Source organism: Brachyistius frenatus, unplaced genomic scaffold, assembly GCF_029030835.1.
Source record: "Brachyistius frenatus isolate BFR_SWC_R1_liver_20210118 unplaced genomic scaffold, ASM2903083v1 Contig_132, whole genome shotgun sequence".
NCBI lineage: Eukaryota > Metazoa > Chordata > Actinopteri > Embiotocidae > Brachyistius > Brachyistius frenatus.
The window spans coordinates 157,371-180,473 of NW_027210731.1; the positions used below are offsets into that span (position 1 = coordinate 157,371).

General features: G+C 43.1%; 2 protein-coding genes across 3 annotated transcripts; one reads left to right on the forward strand and one right to left on the reverse strand.

Moving 5' to 3' along the window:
* Window positions 1-16: 16 nt before the first annotated feature.
* On the reverse strand, window positions 17-12,070 carry tecrb (trans-2,3-enoyl-CoA reductase b). Of its 2 annotated transcripts, XM_069714645.1 has the most exons (12): window positions 12,012-12,070; window positions 8,062-8,112; window positions 5,788-5,839; window positions 5,111-5,155; window positions 4,889-4,992; window positions 4,513-4,628; window positions 3,879-3,984; window positions 3,592-3,664; window positions 3,423-3,466; window positions 2,668-2,725; window positions 1,939-2,027; window positions 17-699 (listed from the first exon to the last, which is right to left on the reverse strand). In XM_069714645.1, exons 1-12 carry the CDS (start codon window positions 12,024-12,026, stop codon window positions 526-528), a joined length of 927 nt encoding a protein of 308 aa, XP_069570746.1. In that variant the 5' UTR covers window positions 12,027-12,070; the 3' UTR covers window positions 17-525. The 2 variants fall into 2 exon arrangements, with proteins under 2 accessions (XP_069570746.1, XP_069570747.1); XM_069714646.1 differs by lacking the exon at window positions 12,012-12,070 and having other exon boundaries at window positions 8,062-8,751.
* A 2,686-nt stretch (window positions 12,071-14,756) lies between these two features.
* On the forward strand, window positions 14,757-19,182 carry dnajb1b (DnaJ heat shock protein family (Hsp40) member B1b). Its single transcript, XM_069714644.1, has 3 exons — window positions 14,757-15,156; window positions 17,102-17,796; window positions 17,924-19,182. The coding sequence occupies exons 1-3, from the start codon at window positions 14,937-14,939 to the stop codon at window positions 18,155-18,157; spliced, it is 1,149 nt and encodes a 382-aa protein (XP_069570745.1). The 5' UTR covers window positions 14,757-14,936; the 3' UTR covers window positions 18,158-19,182.
* Window positions 19,183-23,103: the final 3,921 nt, after the last annotated feature.

The following is a 23,103-nucleotide window of genomic DNA, read 5'->3' on the forward strand; positions in this document are numbered from 1 at the left end:
AGAAGACCTCAAGACATTTTGGTTTACTTTTTTTTTAATAAATTACTTCAGATTCTGTCATGGTTTCGGATTTGGATTTCAGATGTGTTGAATATCATCACAGTGTGCCGATTCAACCCCAAAAACAACAGGATCGGATGATAAAAGCGAAGCGGCGATATTCAGTACGTCGTTTAGTAAAAAGCAGGTAGTTCGAAGGTGGAAACTGCTCTGGGAGACCAAGCGCACAAAAGTCAGTTAACCAGTCAGAACGGGTTTGTTTGTCTGCAATAAAAAAAATAAAAATTGAGCAAGTGTAGCGTTTTACATTTTTCACTCGACACAAACGGGGCTGACGACAGGAAGAGGAAGGTTGGACACACTTAGGTTCTTTCAGTCAGTCTAATAAGTTCCAGTGTAGGTTTTTTTTTTTTTTTGGAGAGGGTGGGGGAGGGTAAAGGGAAGGGCACGCCCTCCGTTAGCACTGGAGAGGTGGGGAGGTGGTACTCGACTCCTACAACCAAGGGGAGCGGCGGGACTAGTCCTCTACAGGACGAACGGCAGGATGGGTGAGCGGAGGGGAGGGTAGTCGCGGAACTCCTTCAGGTAGCTGCGGTGCTTCCCCTTGGCCCAAACGGTCATCTGGATGAAACCCACCAGGGTGAAAAAGGCCACCGGCAGACACTGGGTCATCAGGGTGAAGCCAAACCAGGAGCCCAGCTGCAGGAGGAAGAATCATCCCAATCAGAAAACCTTCTCGACCCCCCTCCCCCCCACGGAGGTTCATCACTTTGTTACAAGTGGTCAACATGCAGAGCCTAAAACGTGATACTGGTGGTAATTATAATATTTTAAATGAATAGAAAATGTACAACGGGGAGCAAATGTTCAAAAGTGGTGGACAGATACATCGGAGGTGCTCAAATGATTTCATATGAAGGACCAAAAATGTATCTGGATGGAGGGCTGCAGGCAAAATTACATTTAATTAAATTTCACCAAAAATGTGCATTCCTAATCTAAAATAAAATAACAAAAAAATGATAACATTACTCTTTAACCTGTGCAATAAATAGTAAGTTTAATATCTTGCAGAAATTATTGTCAAAGACAGTCGTTTTACCATTTTTGTTTATTTATTTTTTTTATATTCTTTTGGTCACTTGAGTCGCCGCTCGTCCTCCGATCTCGACGAGCAGCCCAAAGTGACAAAAGACACACTGACAGCACACAAGCATTAGCAGGAGACACTAAATCCCATAATTCTGCAGTCTTAGGCCAATGTCATTTAATAGCTTCTCTGTGCTGCAAAACCCATTAAGTACTTTTTAAGCTGTATCAAATTTATCGTTTCAATTAGGATTTCCAGCACCTAAGAACAATGAGAATAAGCACGAGCTTGTCAAACGCTGCGGTCCGACCCCGCTCTGAAATAGATTTATAGCTTTATAGCGAATTAACCGTCATGCGCAAAGGTCGACTGAAAAGTGTGAGTAAATTAAAAAGTACTTCAACAGAGTACTGATGGGAGATTTTACAACGGTTTAAGTGCATGTTTATGGCGATGCAGTGGTAAGTGTTTGTGGGCACTACGTGGTGGTTACATTTCACTCGGCGCTTTGGGGAACCAGGAAACGAGTGGAAGGTCAAATTATGTTGGAATAAAGGAGATGAGTTTGGACCCAGATGTACTGACACCAGCAGAGGGCAGCAGCCACACGCACAGTCAAGCAAACGAATGTAACCGAAGGGAGCGACCTTCAACAACAAACTTTATCTCTATAAAGTTTCATAATTGTCGTATCTCGGAAAATGAATATAGTAAAAAAAAAAAAAATCAAAAAAAAAATCCAGGTGACATAATACTTCTTAAGGCACTTAATCAAACGCTAAATGGGGCAGTTGTTTTGTTCTCGGAGAAAACTGCTCTCGGCTACCATGGTGACTGAAACACGTTACCTCGTAGGTGTAGTTGGGGCAGGAGACCAGCAGGAAGATCCAGGTGAAGGGGTTCTTGGTTGGATAGGGAATCTTCCTGGTCTTGGAGCCTGGATACGGGGAGCGCAAAAGAGTTAGGATATTTTTCCATCCATCTCATCGTTCATAGCTTTACATTTTTGGCCTGATGTCCTTAATAAACTCACTGATCTAATTTGACTTCTAAAGCACAAAAGACCAAAGTTCTCCAGCCAGCTTATAAAATATAAAATATAAAAATCTCTCATATAAACGTTTTTTTTTTTTTCTGTGAACAATTTCTGTTAAGTTTTTTTCACGAGAAACTTCTTGCCGTGTCGTGTCCCACGCTACACTGAAATCATAATTTAGCAGTATGTCAAATATACAACCAAATATGTTCTCTTTGAATTTTGATTTTTTTTTTCTTGGTTAGTCATGATACAAAGATGAATTATTATGTTTTGATTGAAATCATTTGTATTGAGTTTACGTCACAGATTATGTCGGAAGTGTTTTAACCACACGGTACCGTAACAAACGTACAAATCGTTTCCATGAATCACACTTCATTTCTCACAATAACACTTCAAATATCTTTAGGGATTAAAAAAAAAAAAAAAAAAAAAGGGACAGAAGGCAGCGTCCCTGAAAATATGATTAAAATCCACTGCGGCCAGAGAAGTACAACTGTGTGTCTGAGCGATGCACCGGTGTGGCTGCGGTGTTCACCTGGAGGACGAAGGTTACGGAGAGCGATGTGGATGGAAAAGTTGCCGATCTGACAGAACTAAAGAAAGAAAACATTGACAATGTCACACAAGTAATTCGATACTCAATGTGTGTGAAGCAAAACATGAATGTTGTCTGAAACTGATCAAATTCCCTTCTGGAAAACCAACCAGAATATCAACAAGACAAAAAAAAAATACAACACGCAAATCAATACATTTGACTAATCTTTGCAATTTTTGTGTGCAATTTCTCTGCAGTAAAAAAAATAAAATTAAAAAAAATATATATATTTACAGCCATTTCTGTGACGTGCAGAATGATTATTATCATAGGAAGTGATTACATGACTGTTTTGTCATTAGGTAGTAGTTTAAAAAAAGAAGAAGAAAAAAGTCATAACTTTTTTTTCCCTGAACTTACAATATTAAAAGATAATAAAGCATCCATCCATCCATCCATCCATCCATCCATCCATCCATCCATCCATCCATCCATCACCCCCCCAAAATAATGAAAACATTCTTTCTTGAAAAAAATAAAAATAAAAACACCCACTTGAACATTTAAGGAAAGCTGCTGCAAAGTCTTTTTGATGATAACATCACAAAACAAACAAAAAAAAAATTCAATTCCACAGGGAGCCTTTAAATTATGTTCCAGATAATAAATCAAAATAACACATTTATTAGTCAAATTAAAATGCTGCGCGAATGAATTAAAGAACAACGTCTTGAGGTTAGAAACGTTCTTACCAAGAATATGATGAGGGCGAGTCGGATCTGCTGCTCCCCGTAGACTGCAAAAAAGAAAATGAACACGATCAACGGTAAAAAAAAAAGAGTTACAATAACAGACGAGCGTGTGCGAGTGTTGCGTGTGCGAGTGTTGCGTGTGCGACCGCCTCGGTGCGGGCTCACTCACTGGGTGGTGTATACAGCGGGTGGTTGATGTAATAGGCCATCCACGCCGCAAAGCCCCAGTAATAAGTGCAGTTCTGAACACACACACACACACACAACGTGACAGAAAGGTGGTCAGTGAGGTGTTGTTTTTTTTCTTCCTGGTGTTGGTAGAGATACAGCCATCCTCCCCCCCCCCCCCCTTTTTCTTTTGAAATGACGAACTTTTTACTCCGTTACAGTTCACCTCTGCAGACGTTTAATCTGCGACAGCGAACGACGGAGGTCGAGCGGGAGAACGGGGATCACCTTGAAGATGTTGCGTAGCGGCATCGTGCCGTGAGAGAAGCGGTGGACGAACAGCGTCTCCAGGAGCCTCTTGACGTAGTGGAAGGAGTGACACATACAGGCGAGACTGGAGACACGGAGACGGACACGCGGACGCACACACACACACACACACACACACAATAACACACTTGCATTAGCTCCAGGATTTTAAGGTTGATATATCCAACTGTCAGATCCATGATCGACAGTTGAAGTATTTTTCTTCAGCCACGTCACGAGGGCGGATCAAAACGTTCCGGGTCTGTTCCCGTTACGCCCGAACGGCACGTAGCACCGCGACCCGCGCCGACCGGCGGTAAGCTACAAACTGCGCGAGTAAGTGTTCCGATATCTCAAGTCAGCTGTTGATCAGCTGATCGGACGGACGTACTCGCGTCGATTAAGTCTGATCGTTCCCGGGTTTCGGCGGTCGGGCGATTACTGACGTGTTCGTGCCAGAGGAGGGACGGAGGCGCGAGGCACGACCGGCAAGAGGTGCGTAAATAACGATATTTTCCCCCCAAGCCGGACGCGCGGAGACGCTCCGACTGGAGGACAACGAGGCTCCGCTCGAGATACGCAGAGCTGGCGAGGGCGCGTCGGAGACACTCACTGCACGACCCAGTGTTTGCTGGTGGTGAAGTCGTATTTGGGTGCGTAGATGAAGGGAACCCGGAAGTAGAACATCAGGTAGATGACCAGGGGGCCGGTGTACTCGGTCAGAAAAACCTGGAGACAAGGAGGTGGAGCAGGACGTCAGAGTCTCAAAGGCTCAAAGAACGAGCACATGCAGTCGTGTTTTTGATCGTCTGCAGCCGTACCGTCAAAACTTCTATAAACTGGCTGGTTGGTGGATAAGAAAAGATCCAGCTTTGTTCACACTTCACACTTCACACACTTTTTTTTTTCCACAGTGGGAAATCTCAATACAGCTCCGCTTGATCCCGTTGCACCGTGATGTATTTGCGCGGACCGCGTGTCGTACTCACTGTGACCCAGCTGATCTGAGCTCCCAGGTCTCTGAAGTAGAACGTTGCCGTGGTTCCCACAGGAAGATGCTGCAGAACGTCCTCGTCCTTCAGAGACTTCCCCTCTGAGAAAACGCAGACAGACGCGCACTTTACTTCATTTAGAGTTCCGGCACATGACTGCAGAGACTCGTACTACCAACTCGTGCACACTGACAAACGGTCGCATTGAAGCGGACGTACTGGGGTCGAGGCGAATGGACTGTCTGGCTGGGTACCACTGAGGATCTGAAACAGACAAGATAAATACTTCACAAACGTCTCGAGACTCGAAGTCAGTTTTTTTTTTGTTGTTGTTTTTTTTTAATGTGCCGTTGGGGGATTCACTCGATCTGAGGGCTGGGCGACAAAATATCAGGAGTGCGCACGGAGCGGGCGGAAGCTTTAATCTTCAGCAGTAAATAGTAAATCCTAGTTGCGTTGCTTAATCAACATCTGCACCCGAGTAACACGTGTTTTTATGACCTGGTGTGTTTTGGTGATGACGTTGCGTTGCACATCGAACTCGGGAAAGCCGTGTTTTTCACTCAATGTTTAAATACTGACTTTTTTCTTTTTCTTAAAAATCATCAGTCGTGCGGATATCGTGACAAAGTGATCGGAGTCAAACAACAGAACGACTCGAACAGTCTGGTTAGTTCTGGAAATGACATCGTTTACCTAATAAAGCCTTTATAAAAAAAATAAAATTTAAAAAAAAAACCACATTACGGGATTATGATATCCAAAATCCAAGACAATAACAAACCTCATATCACCATATAATAATAATAATAATAATATCCATTTATTGCCCAGCCCTACGTGATGTTGAAGCAGATTTATGAGGCTTTAGTCGCCTGCAGAGAGATGACACTCACGGCTCTTGTGGAACATCGACTTGATCTCCCCGATAGTGGCATTTGGCTCGACCTGCAAATAACACAATAAATAAGCTGAGGGACACACACACGCACACACACACACACACACACACACACACACACACACACACAAGGAACAGATAATAACCCTGTTTTCCATTCATGATGATAGTGGTAAATTTAGCTCTGGCTGTGCCCACACACCCACATGGCAATTTAACAGCTGCTATTAAGGTTTCAAAAGAGCCCACCCCCCCACCCCACACACACACACACACACACTAAACAAACCTTTTGCAGGCTGCCAGCTATCCCCAATTTAAACACAATGACGACTAAACAGAAATATGAAGAGCACACAAAGGTGAACATGGACACACACACACAACACACAGTTGTTACATGATAACAGAGCAGTGAAACCCTCTGAACCCACGAATCGGTTGATTCAAAGCCATCATCACTTTCCCACTTCTTGGATCAAATGGTTTTGTGTGTTAAGAGTTGAGGCAGGCTGAACTCTACCGTCCTCCCTTCTGTGATGGAAAAATATGAACACTTTTTTTTACTGTTCATTTATTCAGTCAGAAATGTTGTGAACGTTTGTACTGTGGCGAGTTCGGCAAGTCTTTAGGCAGCAACAGGTTTGTTCGCTGTACATACTGACGGTTTATTTGGAGTATTGCATGAATATTTGAGTAGATTTTAATCAAATAATTAGTTACTGGTGTCAGAAATAAACTTTATATATATATATAATTTAAAAAAATATTTTATTTTATATAACAAAAAATATAAAAAATTTAATAAAAATATTATTATTATTATTTTTTAAAGGACAATTTTTGCATGTTCATTGATTGGTTTCTCCAAAAATGTAAGTAGCAAACCTTCCGTTTATTTACCTGCTGGCCTCGACTGCAAGAGCCAAGATGCATTAATGAAATAAAGCAAAGTTGTGACTCAAGACTCGTACAAAAAAAAAAGAGGAGATTTTTCCATCTTCCACGTGACTGAGTGAAAGCTCAACCTGTAATTGCAAATAGCTGTTGCACCACCGAACCTCAAGAGGAATTTAAGGCACAAATTCAATTGTTAAATAACATCTCGCATATCATGTTGGTTGGAGAGCACTGAACTTAGCTGATCCTCTTGACAGTCCCTTATTTCAGCGTTCAGAACGAAGAGATGCTAGATTTCAGACACCATCACCATGGAAACCCTGCTAAGCCGACCACCGGGTCTAATCCAGTGAAGGGTAGCGCCTTATACTCTGCGCTCCTGAAGAGCAGCCTTTCGTAAGCTGAGTCTGGCCTGGCCGACAGCACCGTGCCCGATGCAACTCTATACACCACCGGGCCTCACACCTACAGTACACTAAACCCTCCTAATGCAACAGCACTAACCTGCAGGCCGCGCACCAACCGATAAAAATCTGCCTAACACAACAATAACAAAGTACAGGCCAAGTATTTGCTTCTGTAAATATGGCTGGTAAAACAATGGGCTTAAACGTCTTATCGAAATAAATATGCCTAATACGACCGTGATACCCTTCAGTCCCGACTGTAAACATAACTTAAGACCGGTCGACGTCACGCTGTTGTCGGACTACAGCTGTAAAACGCGCCGCACTTTAAAACGCTTAACTTTCAAATCCCTCGAGTGAGAAACAAAAAACACAAACAAGTGGAAAACTGAGTCTCCAGTGTTCCTGAAAGTTAAATTTGATGATTCGGTTTTACAATTTAATGGAAAAAGTTCTCCAGTTGCGGCATGAAGCTATTAAGATGCTTTTTTTTTTTTCAATTAAACTAGTTCTTAAGTATCAAAACTCAATAATATTCTGACGAGTGTTCAAAAAGTCAGAAGATCAATTCGAAAGCTGCCAACTGACTATCACAGTATACGCAGCAGAATTTCCTCCACCTGTAATAGTTTCTTCACATTTTTTTTTTTTTTTTAAACCATAAATGCTTCATCAAAATGACACCAGAGCGTTTGTGTCGGTATTTAACCGCGCGTTATGAACGTCTGTCACCGATATCGTGAACGATGTGGCGTCGTGCATTCGCATTTCGCTGCACGTAAGCACCCGCGTGTCTGAGGCCGCACGGTGGGCTGTGACGGCGGATGCAACGCCCTTACGCTCCAGGTGAACTGCGGCATCAAAATGTCAGGCTTAAAGCACGCGGGCGATTGGACGTGCACGGGCAGTCGTGGAAAAGACTTCTAAATCCGACTTGACGTAAAGAAGACCCGAGTTCTCACCTTGTCCAGGAAGCAGAGCTTGTCCTTGGTCTTGGCGTCCAGGATCTCCACCTCGAAGAAAACAACAGCTTTTTTAGCTTTTTTGGCGGGCTTGCGTTTGCCCGGTGCCTGACCCGCCGGCGGGGCCGCCGCCCCGTTAGCCGGCTTTTTACTGCTGGTGGCCTCGAGAGCTAAAGCATCCATGACCGCGGTTCTCCTCCTGCTCTCGGTTTAATCCCGTCGTCCCCTCGCTTCTCTCGTCACTCTCCACCTCTCTACTGTCTACCTCAGACCCGCGTCGAGCCGGAGGGTACGGGGGGAGGGGGGGGGGGGGGGGGGCAGCTGTGGAAATAAATCTGTCTCGCCCCTGCTCCTCTGACCCTCCCTCTTCCTCTTCTTCCTCCTCCTCCTCTTCTTCTTCTGTCATTCTCTCACTCTCCCTCCCTCGGTCATTCCTTCACTTCTGCTTTATTTAACTGCCAGTCGACCCCGGCAGCACGAACATATGCCGCATGTGTGCGCAGGGTTGCGTGCGCAGGAATGCCCAGCATCCCGAATGGCGAGCTGTCGTCTGGGTGTACATCTCGTGACAGAAACTTCTAGAGCCGAGAGCTGGAGTTTCCTTCCAGGGCTGTGAAGTTTTGAAATGTGACTCGATCCCTAAAACGGGCACCTGACAACCCCGGACGCCTCTCAACTCCCGGGCTAAGTGGCAAGATGAAGGTATGATGACAAACAGCACCCCCCTTTTTTTTTTTTTTTTTCATTTTCCTAGTATGCCTCCCCCCCCCCCCCCACCTCTCCCTTCCCCCCCGGTCTTCCTCTCCCCAGCTAAATATAAACACCTCCTGCTAACTCTGCATAACCAGCCCCTCTCCCGACAGACCCCACACCGATCTCCCCTGGGGTTGTAATGTCATGGGATGTCTTCTGATCACATTACGCTGACATTAAATTGATAACCAACTACAATTCCCATGTTCATCGCTAAACACCTGAATGCATCGCGCTCACTGGACGTCCAGCGTGTTGCTCCTTGAAACCGAACTGACCATTCAGATCTCTTAGTGAGAGAGAGAGAGAGAGAGAGACACACACACACACACACACACACACACACACACACACACACACACACACACACACACACACACACACACACACACACACACACTTTCCTGCCACCGCGGGGTGATAATACTCCAGACTCTTGAGGGCTTAGTCGGGGCATTCCCCTCGGTGACGCCCCCCCCCCCCTCCTCCTCCTCCCCCCCTCCTCCACCTTCCTCCACCCCCCCCATCTGTCTTATGACGAGCAGTCTGGATACAGTTTCCGTCATGAATGAAAGACATACGGTCACAAGTGGCAGCGGAGAGGTTGAGGACATGTATTCTTTTCATGGTTAGAAATGTACCAGCATGTATCCATAAATAATTTTCTGTCATGTTAAAAGGTGTAATTTCATCAAAACACTCAAATTAGCCAGGGGCCGAATACACATTTTTTGTTTTGTTTGTTTTGTTTGTTGATACAAACACCTTGTGCTGCTAATAAAGTACTGTTTGCGTTTATTAAAAGTCAATGATTTATGGCCATCTATCTGCATATCTTCCCATTACTCTTATCTACCGTATCACAAGCATCACAAACTAAAAACAAAATGGAACCATTTAGTCTCTGAGTAAAACCCAACAGTAAAAATAAAATGGGGCTTTCTAGTAACTCCTTTTTTATATATATATATATATATATATTTGCAAAAGGCATCCTCCATTTTTGCAACTTCCAATAGTGTTTTTTGTGTGTGTTTTTTTCCCCAATTGGCATAGTAGAAATAAAACAGGCCACGTACACGTAAAACAAGCAGGACACAGGACACCAGCGGTTCAGACTTCATGGAAATGAACGAGTCTCTGTCGTTGTGCCAAGCATGCCCAACTGAGCCCCCCACCGGCCCCCGCCCCATCTCGCCTATATAAAACCTCTGGCAGTGACAGTCTGTGCTGCTGACACAGGGTGGACTGAGGGTGAAGCAGGCAGCAGCACTGACCGCTACGGTGGACTTTAATCGTGCGATCAGTAGACCCCATAGTTTTGTTGGGTTGGCCGTGCACCTCCTGCTACAAGGTAAGACATTTTTTTTTTTTTTTTTTTTAAATGTCTTGAGAAATTCATCTAGATATATATTTTTGGAGTGCTTTTGCACACACAGCCCAGCAACGATGTGCGAGCAGAGCAGAACGCTGTGAGGTTGACGAAGCTCTCTGGTGTAAATGCGAAGAAACGACGATTTAACAGGTCAAATGACACAAACTAGAAAACATGTTCGGTTTGATTTTCATGACTGTGTGTGACTGTTAATACAATATGTCTTTAAGTGTTTTTAGTGCAGTAACACACCGAGTGAGTTCCAGCTTCGTATGCTTTACTCACAAAAAGTAAATGATAAAATGAATGTAGGGTTTGGTACTGAACTTTAATAGCAAGGACCAAATTGCCTATTAAGTATTGAAAAAAAAAAACAACTTCAAATTTGAATACCCGAGGCGTACCTGTCATTAGCGTCAGTGAGCTACAAGCCTACAGCACGCTTGTACCAAGATCTGGTTGTGCTGGTAATTGGCCAACGGTACAAGTGGTACTACATTATGTCCAGATATGAGGCTCATCGTGTTGTACTTCAAGAGGCTGGACCACGAGGAAAATGTCTCTGAAGAGCTTGAAAGTGATCAGATTTAATGCCAATAATGGTATGAAATGTCAAGGAGTTCATAAATAAAGAAATAATTGACACAGTATTGTAACGCAATAAAAAGTCAAAACAGTAGCCAGACTTCTTGCAGGTCATAGAAGAGGCCTACGATCCACACGGAGCTGATAAAAGCTGCTGATGAGTGTGAATAATTTCAACGAACCAGATTTATTATCAACTAAGTCGTGTTTAACGACACAAGTTCGGGGGGGCATTGTCTGTCACTTCAAATTACATGCTAGTCCCCGTGGTTTCTAAATACGAATGCTTTCGTCTCACCGTGAACTTTGCTCATATAAATGTTGTTTTGCCTTTTCTGACTTTAGGTCTGAAAAGCCACATCTGTCAACGGGGCGAAGGGGAACCTGAACAGCCACTGGTTGTGTTAAGTTTATGACAAGACTGCTTCAAATCCTGTCCGGTGGGTTTTCAGGTGCACGCGAAACCGTTTGAGAGAAGCTCTCGGTGCTTTCTGAATAATAATAATAATAGTAATAATAGTTAAGTTATGACTGGAAGCTTTTCATATTGGTGTTAAACAGTAAAACAGGCGCGTGTGGACAGTCAAAGCCTGGACTTTTTCTTCTTTTTTTTTTGGCACAGTTAACATTTTCCCCCTCTTTTAAGTATGTCATTATCTCACGGACAGGACTGGGTTGTTGTTGTTGTTGTTTTTTTTAAACTGAAAAAGAAAGAGTTAACTCAAGTTAGTTTGACAGAGCTGAGATTGCACACTTGATTGTTCACCTGCATTGTTGGGTAAGAACCGAGGTAAAAAAAAAAAAAAAAAAGAAGAAGACGCGCCATGAGTCCATCCAGCCACAGATGGCGATGAAGCCGAGCATTTATCCTGCACATGGTGGGGGGTGTGGGTGGGCTCTTTCTTCACCTCACCGAGAAGCACGCTTAAACGTAGAGAACTTAACGCAACGCAAGTACATTTGATCGTAACCGTGGGCGCAGTTATTGTTTCCGGCACGATATTGATCCACTAAAAACCGTGAATTCAACCCACAACGGGCCACATTACACCGAGTCACATAGCAAACAGCTGCAGCATGCGATCTTCACCGCTCACATTTAAAGCTCTACATCTGACTCACGTCGGAGTTCACACTTTGGAGAAATAACTGTGAGCTTCCGAGTTGGTCTCATTTATTAAATTCCGGACCCGTAAAGCGCCCCGTTAACGGCTAGAGTTTCATGGACACTACTTACCTCGTAGTGCTTCATCTTGGCAGTTAGCAACCCTTCCTTAATATCCCAGATGAGTGACAGGGAAAGCGTCCAATCAGCGGTAGTAATGTGCAACGGATGAGGACGCTGTGGGCGGGAACTACGGTGGTACTGTGGCCAATCAGCATCGGGAACGGTCAAAGCCATACCCACGCTATCAGCGAGGTAGCCAATGAGAGTTGAGCAAACGAAGAGGTTGCAGCTACACTAAACTAAATTAGGATTTCTTGAATTTTGAAATGCAGCACTCATCCAAATGGTGACGACAGAATGAGGACAACTTGATCAATAAATGATCTGGTGACTTTTCTAATCTCTTCCATGCTGCTGTCAGTATTTTCTTTTTCATTCTTTTGGTTTGTAAATTTGAAGCCACTAGATTTTAAAACTGTCCCATGTGAAGTTTGAGCTGTGTGCACTCTTGTTTTAAAATATTTGGTCTCCATTGTTTCAATACTTTTTTGTGTACATTGTGTTTTCCTTGCGTATGAACAGTATTGTATAAATAAATTTGCTCTTTCTTGTCATTTTCTTATCGCAAACGAGTTGGGTTGGGGCATGAATCGACTGTATGTAGGCACAATTACCCAATGAAATTATTTATTACAGCAGTAAACAACTCAAGGTCAAAATGAGCCCCCCAAAAAATGCCTTATTGAAAAGAGCAGAGGTTTTCAATTTTGGTGTCCAAATCTATGTAAACGTACAAGAAAACTTCAGAAAATTATAGACTGTAGGTGCAAACACATACTTTAATTTATACACGAAAATATAGAAAAGTAAGGGACATTCTTAGGAAGTTGAGCTCAATTTAAAAAAAAAAAAAAAATCCTCCTCTGGTGATTTGGGTGGGTCTGAACGGTAACCACCTTTTATCTGGCAATGCTTAAAACAGGTTTTGCTTCACTTAACAGATGAGTGTCGCATACATGATGTAATAATCCCCTTTTCACAAGCTAATGTTTACTTTGCACTGCAGTTATTGAGACACAGGGCAGGCACAGAGGGCAGACTGGGAATCACGTGATAATGTTTCATATGGAAAGAAAAGACTTTCTTCTCCTACACTCCTGGTCTGTCTTCATCCAACTCGTGTGACAGGTCAAAACCTTAGACTGTATATAAAAAATGGACATAACTTCCAGGTCTAAAAAGTGAAGCCAATATGAAAGTGCCTTAACGTGCAATACCACCGAGGGCCACTAGGCGCTGACAAAAAAAACCCACTTTGGCCCCAAAAGACTCCTATTCAACTTCTCTCATGAAATACTAAGTCAATAAATGTTTTCCACAAGTAATAATGGTCTCATTAGCTAAATTCCTTCCTTCTGATCATCGTCTTGTTTGTCCTTTGCAAAATAATTCTATAAATAATTAGATATTAGGCCACAAAGAGAGGTATGTTAGAGGGTGTGTCTGGATTGATTGACAGGCCTGTGGTGCAGTGAGATTTCCGCTACAGATGGGTGGGCATTGTGTCCTTGGGCTTTTCCAGTGTGTGCATTTCTGGCTACAAAAAAACAAGATGGCATCGGAGAAAAAATGACGAATTAGAGGCTTCAACCGGCAGTTCACAAAATAGTGGGTGACATCACGGTTGGTTGCCGCGTTCTCCAAACTAAAATTACCATCTCACGGTCGTATGCCTCCACCAGCCTGTCAAGTTGTAGTTTAGATCCATATCTGTACAGACTTATGTAATATATGTCGCAAAAATCCTGATATGTGTTCACATGCTTGGCCAACAAAGCTGATTCTAAAAGGACACAAAATTCAAGCCATTGGGCAACGCTCCAAATATGGATGTTGCTGCAAAGAAGCCAAAAAGTCTAAAACCTGGATGCTTCACATGCATTTTCAACCCGACAGCACAAAAGATCACCATAGCTTCAAGATTGGTTTCATCAGCTTGGTATTTTACCAAAACTCCCCTTGATGACGTTGAATAATGGCCAGAAAAAAAACCTTGTTTTTTTGAGGAACATTGTGACGTCACAGTGAAGTTGATCTTTAACCTTTTGGATATAATGAGTCATTACTTTATAATTTCATCCTATTTTTTTGTCAAACGGCTGTGTGACTGCTGGAGTTATGGCCACAAATGTGTTTTGTGAGGTCACAGTGACCTTTGACCTCTGACCACCAAACTCAGTTAGTCTCCGAGTCCACGTGGATGTTTGTGCCAAATTTGAAGAAATTCCCTCGAGGGAATATTGCACACGAGAGTGGACTGAATCAACAGATCTCTCATGAGGCATAAAAAAAAGTTGATCATTGAAAAGAAACATGTTTTAGGGGACTGAGCCGACCTGAGGACAAAGTGCACCAATGTTATCCCCTCCATCTCTTTGCTGTTCACCACTCTGTCTGCCAATATGCAAGGAATTCAGTAGTCTATAATCTGGGCCACACCCGAGCATAACAAAAGTTCCTGACTGCAGTCTATCCAGTTTCAGACTGCTTGCCAAAGAGACATATATGGAAGTACTTCTTCCTGTGCAATATTTGAAAAGTCCTGCGGCATAATCAGCTAAATAATGAAGTAACAAGGTTTCTAAAAGGCTAATCTATTCCTAATTGCTCTTGTCGTGCTGTTTAATGCCCCCCCCCCCCCCCCCCACCGAGTCCACGGAGACGAATTAGAAGCGGCATGTTGTGTGCGGGGAGAAATATTTCCGACAGCGCTTGAAGGCGGCGTGACGTCACGCCTCGCTGGGCGTGTCTCTAACTAAAGTGTTTCAGTTAGGATTGTTCTGGCTGCTTGTGGACAACTCTGGAAGTTTCGACGCTGTTTATAAATAAAATATTCAGGGGAGAACCGGTCAGAGTTGAGACCGACAGCCGAGCTGCGGAAAAGCTCATCAAACAGCCTACTCCGAAAACCTTTAGTAGTTCACGGTCCGCCGGATGGTCAAAATGGGTAAAGACTACTACGACATTTTGGGAATTAAGAAAGGAGCGTCGGAGGACGACATCAAGAAAGCTTATCGTAAGCAAGCGCTGCGCTATCACCCCGACAAAAACAAATCACCGGGATCCGAGGAGAAGTTCAAAGAGATCGCCGAAGCTTACGATGTTTTGAGCGACCCAAAGAAAAAGGACATCTACGATCGTTTCGGGGAAGAAGGTAAGTTTTCTGAATCGCTCAAACGTCGCAGGTTATTTGATGAGCGAGGTGACGTTACGAGTTACGTAGAGACGGTGGCTGACACGTAACAACATTAAACATGCGACGGGACGTCAACGTTATCTTGTGCGTGTGTGTGTGTGTGTATCATGGCGCTGTCGAGGCTTGTCTTCCGAGCCAAGGAGAGAGGTGAGGCTCCGCTCGCGGTAAAACTCACTTCACATGTTTATACACGAACGAGGTGGCGAACTAACAGCAGACAATGTGTTGAGATGAGTTTCGGGGAGGAGCTTGGGGGGCGGGGGCGGGGTGATCAGACCGGAAGAGGCGGGGATTAACGTACATTTTTATAGGATGTCACTAAATTGTGATGTGTTGATTTTAATCCTAGACTGTGTATACAATATATATATATATATATATATATATATATATATATATATATATATATAAAGGACGTAGCCTCCGGGTTTGATATGTGAAGCCAATGCACAAGTCCCTGAAATAGCAATACCACTGATGGCCACAAGGCGCTGGCTAAAAAAACCAAAACAACAACAAACCTGTAAACTGTAAACTTTTTTTTAACCAACAGATTTTACATTATTACGGTGTCATTAGTTAACTTCATTTACATATTAGGCCCCAAAGAGCAGGTATGTTTGGGGGCATGTCCAGGTTGATTGACATGCCCCGCGGCGGCGCAGCGTTTGTGGTGCAAGTGGGCGTGGCGTAGTGTCTTAAAGCTCTCATGCTGCCCACCAATGGACGGTTGCAACACGGAGAGTCGTGTGCATCGTACACTTTGCGTTTATTGCTGGGCGACGGCAACATAAGCGTCCACACACAGGGACTCTCCTCCTGAACACACAAACACAACCCCATTTGAACGCAGCATCGGTCGGGCCTCTACCCCCTCGTCCCTCCCCAAGTCCGTCCAAACAGGGTCACTTCCTCCTCCAAAAAAACAAACAAAAAAAACAAGATGGCAACAGACAGAATGTCAGACAAACCAATGGGTGGATTACTGCCTGATTTAGATGCACCAAAACGTTAATGGTGAGACTGTGCAGCAGAAAAGTATTACTGTTAGTTATTATTCTCGCCCGTTTCTACACGACCACAACTTAGACGAGAGCATGATGAAACTGAACAAAATGAATAATACAAAATATAACGCATCCGATACTAAACCTCGTGTAAAGATGAGAAGTCTGTCCAATAGGGTGCCTGAAGTGTTACCATAGCGATAGCGTAATGTTATATTCATAAGTTCGCTCGAATCACATGTTTGGTTCCCGCTTGAATAACGACGCTCATTTTCTTAAAAACAGTAAGCAATTTAAAATAACAGTCATAATTTTGATGGCCAGGTTTATCCGCTCAGACAGCGGTTTTGCTATTTTGCATGTGACTCTCTATTGATTTGACACCGAGCCAAAACATTTCAAACATGAGATCTCAAAGGGCATGCACCTATAAAAATAATTTCGGAAGGGATTTTGTCAGAGTTTGTTTTCGTGTATTAGGTTTCAGAGAGCTTTACGGTCACCTCTGTGTTGTTTATTAAACATGACAAGTGTTTTGTCGTTGCCATGGTTTCTTGGCCACTCTCTCTCTCTTTTTTTTTTTTTTTTAATTTTTGCTTCAAGCGTCGCATCTGCTTCTGTCCTTTGTCTTGCAGCTTGTTCGCAAAATCAAAACACAAAATAATCCAGTGGATAAATATATAAATAAATTCAAATGATTCAGATGTGTGTGTATGTGACTTCAAAACTTTTATTGATGCGAAAAAGTTAAAGTGAGTGAACGTTAAGTCTAATATTATTGTCGGTGCACGTGATGAATTGTACACATCTTACAAAAAGAACAAAACCAACATCCACAAGTGTCACAGCATTTCAATTCTTTTTCAAGTTTTAACTTGATTGTTTCTCTCACGCAGGTCTGAAAGGCGGAGGCCCCATGGGGAGTGGCGGTGGTGGTGGTGGTAGTGGTGGCGTGGGTCCTGGCACATTCAGCTACACCTTCCAGGGCGACCCTCACGCCATCTTTTCAGAGTTCTTCGGTGGACGTAACCCCTTTGAGCAGTTCTTCGGTGGCCACAACGGAGGCATGAACGAGCACATGAACACCGATGACTCCTTCACCCGCTTCGGGATGGGGCCCGGCGGGATGGGGCCCAGCGGGATGGGGCCCGGCGGGATGGGGCCCGGCGGGATGGGCGGCGGCGGGATGGGCGGCGGCGGGATGGGGGGCTTCCCCCGCTCCTTCAGCTCCGGCATGGGAGGAATGGGCGGTCACAGAAGCGTCGTAAAGAAGCCGCAGGACCCCCCCGTGATCCACGACCTCCGGGTGACCTTGGAGGAAGTGTTGTCGGGCTGCACAAAGAAAATGAAGATCTCTCGAAAGAGGCTGAACCCCGACAGACAAACGATAAGGACAGAAGATAAAATCCTGGAGGTACAGATAAAGAAAGGTTGGAAGGAGGGCACCAAGATCACGTTTCCTAAAGAGGGAGACGAGACTCCCATGAACATTCCAGCGGACGTGGTGTTTGTGCTGAAGGACAAGCCGCATCCGGTGTTCAAACGCAACGGCTCCGACATCGTTTACACCGCCAAGATCTCACTCAGAGATGTAAGAGTTGTAACTTTTTAAACATGTTGTAAAACTGCAAAAATACTAATCTGCAGAATTCGTTCGAGTACAGTGAAGTTCCTTTACGAATCCAATTTTTTTTTTTTTTTTTTTTTTTTTTTCTCAGGCGTTATGCGGCTGCACAGTCAACGCAGCCACGCTGGACGGACGGACGTTGACCGTGTCGGAGACGGACATCGTGCAGCCCGGGATGAAGCGGCGAGTTAGCGGGGAGGGCCTGCCTTATCCCAAACGGCCGGATCGTCGCGGTGACCTGATCGTGGAGTACGAGGTCAAGTTCCCCGAACGGCTCAGTCAGAGCGCTCGGGACACCATTTCTCAGGTCCTCCCACGATCCTAAAACAAACTGCAGGACTCCGACGAAAGCTGCCAATCACTGTTGTCAATCTTCACGTGGACTTTCATGGGAAGGTTCAAGTCACTCCAGACAATTTCAGGACGGACTCGTGGGTCAAACACGACCTTTGGAAAACTGCTCACCTTGAACGAGTGCTGCATTTCACAGGCTACAGTGTAAATATATGACCAATGTTGCGTGATGTTTAGTTGACTGTTTTAATGTCTAGTACTCCTTCGGAACTCCTTTGTTCATAATAAAAGTTCTCGTCAACAAGTTTTTTTTGGTTCTTTTGTATGAAAGACGAAGATTTGTATGAAATCGTTTACACAGGATGGGACATTTACAGTGTCTACAAATGGAAAGAAAAAAAAATTCCTGCACTGAAAAACCTGCTTTTCTCCGACGGAGAAAGACTTTGTGTGTCTGAACGACCGGAAACTGTTGGTTCGCCGATGTTCAAACAAAACCTAGTCTTTTTTTTTTTTTTTTTTGTCGGACTGTCGTTGAGGAAAGAACAAGAAAATAAAATCTGGTGCTGTAAACATTAAACAAACCGGTCTTACAGTCATTCAGTAATACTATGTGCTTTAAATGGAGTTCCCACTGGTCATGGAATCTCTGGAATATCATGGAATTATAAAAAGTCTATTCCAGATATAGAAAGTCACGAGATTTGATCTTTTTTTTTGGGCCCAAGTGACAGAATATGGAATTTTATTGGTCGTATTTATTATAAATTGTATTTTCCACTACGTTTTTTTTTTTTTTTTTTTAATAGCATAAATTAACTTGTTTCCTGAGTGGTTTCATCACCTTCCCACTCGTCAACAATCGCTTCAGTCAAGTTGTGCTTTTTCCTGTGCAGCTGCTACCGAAGACAAAGTCAGGAAAATAAGAACGTCAAGAGCTTCGGCTACAAAACAATCACTTTAAAGATTGAGTGAGTAGATGGCAGAAAAGCCAGATGTTTTGTAAGAATGTCTGTTGATCTATTAAAACATGGGAGAGGCAGCCCTTTTTCAGCCTTTTTCAGCCACACCAAGCATGCTACCCTTATGGTTCCTGTTCAAGCAGTCATAAAAGTATGTTTTACACTGAAAACAAACTTGTGAACTTGTAAATATAACTTGCTGGGAAAAAAATGTTGTCTGACCAGCACAAAGGCAGACAGATTTTCCGTACATAATAGGTCATAGAAATACATTTTGAGAGAGTTTATTGTTATTCATATGTATTTATCACTTCCACTTCTGTAAGTGTGCTAAAATCCGTTATGTCCACAAAGTTTGACATCATTATTTCTGACCAATGATGAGGTCTAATGACCAAAGCCTCCTCTGCTTTTAATATAAATAAACACACATCTTCATGATTTCTTTTTTTTAATTTAAATTTAGGTTAACTGTAGTATTGATCTAGAAAAAGATCTGCGCACTGCTCTTCAACTGACGTGACGTTGCTCCCCTTAAGGGATTCCTGCTTTTCCTCTGCAGGATTGAGAAACAATTTTCGGATAAACTTTGAACAGGCTTTAAAGAGCTGAAAAATAAAATCAAAATAACGTAAAATGAATCACAAAAACAGGCTCCGGAGCACTTCCATTAGGCAATAACAACACGACACACTGCAGCGCTGATAAGGGACTCCGGGGAAAGAATTTAAATGTACTTTTTCCTCATACTTGCGTCCAAAAGATCTCATCTAATCACGTATTTTTTCTGAAATATAGAGTGGTTTGAAAAGATTTTGGATCACAAGTCCATCAGCAGCCACAGATCCGCCGCCTGTGTCGCGGTTCACTGGAGGTGACCGTCATATCTGTTTATGTAACAGCTCAAACTGATTAATATAATGGCTGCGCGTTCACCATCACCGTGTTTATCATAAAGATTACTTTGAGACATTAAGGGAAGTATTTCAGTTTTGTTTTTTTCCAAGGCCTAGGGCAGGGTCCAAAGAAAATGATAACAGCGCTGTAGAGGCGCGTGCTCTCCCTTCACATCACTCACAGTCATTCAGCCCTCTGGGAATATCTTTGCTGGAAATAAGCCCGATTTGCAGGGCAAGTGGGGTTCGAGTGGTCATCTTGCCGTATGAAACGGCCCCCTGGCTGCCCTCTAATACCCGTGACAGTCAGCAGACAAACCGCTCGCCTGGTTCGATGCCCTCCAGCTCGGTGTACTGCAGATACACTGAAGTGCACACAGAGAGAGAGAGAGCTGGAAGAACCTGATGTCAACACCGAGGAGTTTACATCCCATCACAGTCATGAGCTGGCTCAAGCACAGAGAAAAAATAAGAAGGGAAAGGGGACTACTGTAGCCTATACAGTCTATTTAAAAAAATAAAAAAATAAAAAGCTAAAGTGGCATGGCGAAACAGCATCATACCCATTCAGTAATGACACAAGCTCAAGACAAACAAGCAGCTGCAATCGTTCCTCTACACAATTACATCTTTGTAGTTTCCTCAGCCTTTAAGACACTCTTGTTTTATGGTAATAATCAGATGACTCATTTGAGGCAGGCTGCTGCATTTGTCTGGATGCTGCAGTAATTCTTTACTTTTACTTCTAGTTTTTCTAACTTGGATAACAGAATGAAGTTTCTTCATGCCATCATGTTTTTTTGCCTCTCATGTGAGTTTTCATGTATTTTTTTTTTTCAACCAGAATATATTTTTTATTTGTAAAAGTTGCAGTCTCAATATAATGTGAACTTATATTTGAATTTAGGGCAAATTATTTACAAATTTAGGGCAAATTATTTATGATGTTAACAGATGTTTCAATTTCTCCCATTGACATTTTTCTTATCAGGAGCTTTGAAGTTGTGGCAAAGTCCTCCAACGATTCCTTAAACATACAAAATATTTTACTCATGGAATCTGTGATTAGTTGAGTTGCTGTGAATTACTCATTTTACCGACACAAACAACAAGTGGTGTACCGAGTTAAACAAGCTGAAACTTTTCTTCATTTAGTAGAAGTGGACTTTTTCACTTTAAAACTTAATTACATTCTGACTGTTGAAGCAAAAGTTTTAAAACGAAGGTGGTTAAGATGCATATAGCATATAACCACTAAGTCGAGGCTTAAGCCACGGCGGCATTTGTTGCATTTTAGGAGTGAAACATGCCTTTTGTGATCACATATAGTTGAATGAACTGGGCTAGATAATTCAAAGTACCTTTAAAATAAAATAAATATATGTAAGTAGGGAAGAGGTAAAATGCTGGGGAATAAAAAGTGATAACAATTTTGTGTTGTAATGGTTAAAGTTTCTTATTTTTTATTTGATACTTATGTTTAAATGGTAAAGTAATATTATTATTATGTACGGCGGGGGATATTTCAACATTTACAGTAATAGCAATTAGAAAGATTTACTTGTGAAAAATGCACTGTAAAGAAGCTTTTAAATAAAGAGTACTTGTTCTTACTAATATTGCTTAAAAGGTTCAGTGTGTTGGATTTAGAGGCATCTATCGGCAGAAGTGGAATATAATATTCATAATGATGTTTTTGTGATTGTGTATAATCACCTGAAATTTAGCCCTTAATATCAAACAGAGGGTGTCATGTTGCACCACCATGTATCTTTAGGTTTACTGTTTGATTGGATCGGCCAGAGGGAGGCTCACTCTAAACTCTAGTGCGTGATTGGGTGTTTCACTGTCAGCAGTCAAGTGGTCCCTAAACCTGCCCTCCACCTTAATCCGAACCCTAGTTTAACTCCGTCACAATGTGAGAAGCTCTCACAGGGACGCTGTCCCTCCCGCTGATCCAGTCTACGACCACACAAAACAGGGTTTTGAGTATTTTCTCCTCCACGCTTGGAAGAGAAAGGTGAGGTGGGTGAGGCACAGGTGGGTTCAGGTGTTTGCAACCACTAGATGCCACTAAATCCTACACACTGCTCCTTCAACGTTGGGTAACAAAAAGCTGTGCTTTTATAGCTTGAGCTGTAAAAATGTTTATAAACTTGGTAATCAAAAAAAAAAATCATGGTTTTATTATCCTTTTAAAAAGGATTTAATACTGAACAGTACAATGAAGCATCCGTTTGTGTGGCCTCTGTTTAGTGCAACTTCAATGTAGCTACACATATCGATGTTTTTATCTCGTTATTAGTAGACTTCTGAAGAGTCAAGAGGTTAAAGTATGTTTTTATTACACAGTTCTTTTTAGTGCCACTTGTAGTTTGACTCATTTTCACAACATTGCTGTGTAATTAGAGCTTTATTATTAGGTCTTCCCCAAACGCAGACCTGGTACTGCCTTGAATTCCTTCACTTAAACCCATTGGTAACCATTAAGTGCCAATGGAGTAGGTGTCAGTATACTTCACAACGTCATCCCTTAAAGCAAGGAAATAAACCACTACAGTGAGAGACAACGCTCACGCGTGCATCACTGCACAGAAACGGTTAAACTCAAGCCGAGGTAGCCGCCAGCAGCTAAGATCAGGCTCCTTTGTTTCATCCGGCAGCTGTGTGTGCGGAGGCCGCTGACGTGTTGGAGGTGAGCGGCCATGTCGGAGGAGAAGTCTCCGTCCACTGCTCTGGTAGCTGGACCCCAAACAACAGCGCCGAACACACCAAGCTGTATTTCTGCAAAGGAGTCTGCTCCGGTGGAAATGTCCTTATCGAGACGAAGAAGCCGAGATCTGCTGTGGCACGGCAGGGGAGGTACAGCATGGAGGTCGACAGTGGGTATGGCGTCTTCGATGTGACCATAAAGAAGCTGAAGAGGGCGGACGCTGGGCGATATCATTGTGGAGTGGAGAAAACCTTTAACGTGTTGTACCAGGAAGTCAATCTCAGAGTCCTAGTTGGTAAGTTTCTGTTTAATTGCTTAAATCTTCCTCTCGGTAAACGGGGTTAGTGGTTACTGTAAAAGGATTAATCCGCCATGTTTTCCACACGGTAATCCTGTTAAAACCAAG

What these genes read in the sequence shown, in the direction of transcription:
- tecrb (XM_069714646.1), bottom strand. Translation starts at nt 8,244, where the DNA reads ATGGATGCTTTAGCTCTCGAGGCCACCAGCAGTAAAAAGCCGGCTAAC. An exon ending in CCCGCTGTATACACCACCCA is followed by an intron (nt 3,467 to 3,591) that starts GTGAGTGAGCCC and finishes TCTTTTTTGCAG; the next exon opens with TCTACGGGGAGCAGCAGATC. An exon ending in CCGTAACCTTCGTCCTCCAG is followed by an intron (nt 2,028 to 2,667) that starts GTGAACACCGCA and finishes CCCCGTATCCAG; the next exon opens with GCTCCAAGACCAGGAAGATT.
- dnajb1b (XM_069714644.1), top strand. Translation starts at nt 14,937, where the DNA reads ATGGTCAAAATGGGTAAAGACTACTACGACATTTTGGGAATTAAGAAA. An exon ending in CGATCGTTTCGGGGAAGAAG is followed by an intron (nt 15,157 to 17,101) that starts GTAAGTTTTCTG and finishes TCTCTCACGCAG; the next exon opens with GTCTGAAAGGCGGAGGCCCC. An exon ending in CCAAGATCTCACTCAGAGAT is followed by an intron (nt 17,797 to 17,923) that starts GTAAGAGTTGTA and finishes TTTTTTTCTCAG; the next exon opens with GCGTTATGCGGCTGCACAGT.